The sequence below is a fragment of the Henckelia pumila genome, chromosome 3 (assembly GCF_033568475.1).
Source record: "Henckelia pumila isolate YLH828 chromosome 3, ASM3356847v2, whole genome shotgun sequence".
In the NCBI taxonomy this organism is placed as follows: Eukaryota; Viridiplantae; Streptophyta; class Magnoliopsida; order Lamiales; family Gesneriaceae; genus Henckelia; species Henckelia pumila.
Window position 1 is genome coordinate 37,354,565 of NC_133122.1, and position 1,377 is coordinate 37,355,941.

A 1,377-nucleotide genomic window follows, 5' to 3' on the forward strand; every position below is an offset into this window, starting at 1 on the left:
AAGAATAAAAAGATAATAAAATCTAAGTAGTGTCACCTTATAACATAATCTGTTGTAAGAAAATTTTGAGTTAGAAAATTGAATTTTTAATGGTCACACATGAGTACTTGAATTAACTGTAAAAAAAAGAGTTAAAAATGTATATTATATTAAAAAGCAATCGGTCACGTAATATTTACATCTTAGGGGCTACTGTGTATGTGTGTATATATATATATATTTGATCTCACACACCCTAAAATATTATGTTTTATTCACTTAAAAAAATTCTGCACACTAGCTAGTTGCGTATGATCAAAACTATCATATATATATATATATATATATATATATATATATATATATTATGGTCATGGAAAAGAGTAAAACTTTTAACTAAAAAGAGTTCCATTAGCTTAAACTGATAGTATATTTGAAATTTTAATGGCCACACATGCATGAGTACATTAATTAATTGTTTAAAAAACGTGTTAAAAATGTATATATTATGTTAAAATGTGTAATCCGATCATGTAATATCTACACCTTAGGAGCTGCTGTAGATCAGCTTCATTTTACCTAAAAACAATATAAACCTAATTATGAAGTTCATACATATATATATGTATATGTATACGGCCGTGGAAAAAAACTAAGCTTTTAACTAAAAAGATGTAGAGAGTTAAATTGTAGCTTAATAATATATTTGAAATGTAATAACTGATGCATGCATGCATTGATTTTATTAAATTTATATTTTTTGAGGGTTGGTTAGCCCTACAAATATACAAAGTTGACTTGGGCATATATATGGAAATGAACATGAAACAAAAACACAAAAAAAAAATCTATAAATAGATGTTTCCTTCAAGCCAACGGACACACCAACACCATCATCTTTCACATTATACTTCAGCATATCTATATCAAATGGCATTCCCTTCGGCCTCCACCGGCGCCATCTTCGTCCTCTTCCTCATCTTCGCGGCCTCGGTTCTTCCATATTCTCAGGCCTCCCTCCTCTCAATTGGTGGCATTCAGGTGGCCGGCCGCCTCTTCTGCTCTGTAGATGGCAACTCTTGCCCTACCTGTGTTGGCCTCGGAGGGGTGAATGTCAACATCACTTGCAACGGCGGCACCACTAGCCTTGCCACTGTGCTCACCGATACTAACGGATTTTTCACTACAGTTCTGGATCTTGCTGAGGTACTTTTATTCGGCGGATCAACTCCTTGTTTTGCAACCGTCCAGCTTCCGGTTGCCAACTGTACACTCTTGCCGACCACCGGAATCCTCCGAGCTCCATTGACTTTGACAGGAAACCTCATTTCTGGACTTCTTGGGTTGCTTCTCCAAACTGTCACGGGTTTATTTGTTGTGGTCCAGACAATACTGTAA

At 35.1% G+C, this 1,377-nt stretch overlaps 1 protein-coding gene across 1 annotated transcript; it reads left to right on the plus strand.

The window, feature by feature from the left end:
• Nucleotides 1–909: 909 nt before the first annotated feature.
• On the plus strand, nucleotides 910–1,377 carry LOC140888486 (uncharacterized). Its single transcript, XM_073296175.1, has one exon. The coding sequence runs from the start codon at nucleotides 910–912 to the stop codon at nucleotides 1,375–1,377; it is 468 nt and encodes a 155-aa protein (XP_073152276.1).

What these genes read in the sequence shown, in the direction of transcription:
- LOC140888486 (XM_073296175.1), top strand. Translation starts at nt 910, where the DNA reads ATGGCATTCCCTTCGGCCTCCACCGGCGCCATCTTCGTCCTCTTCCTC.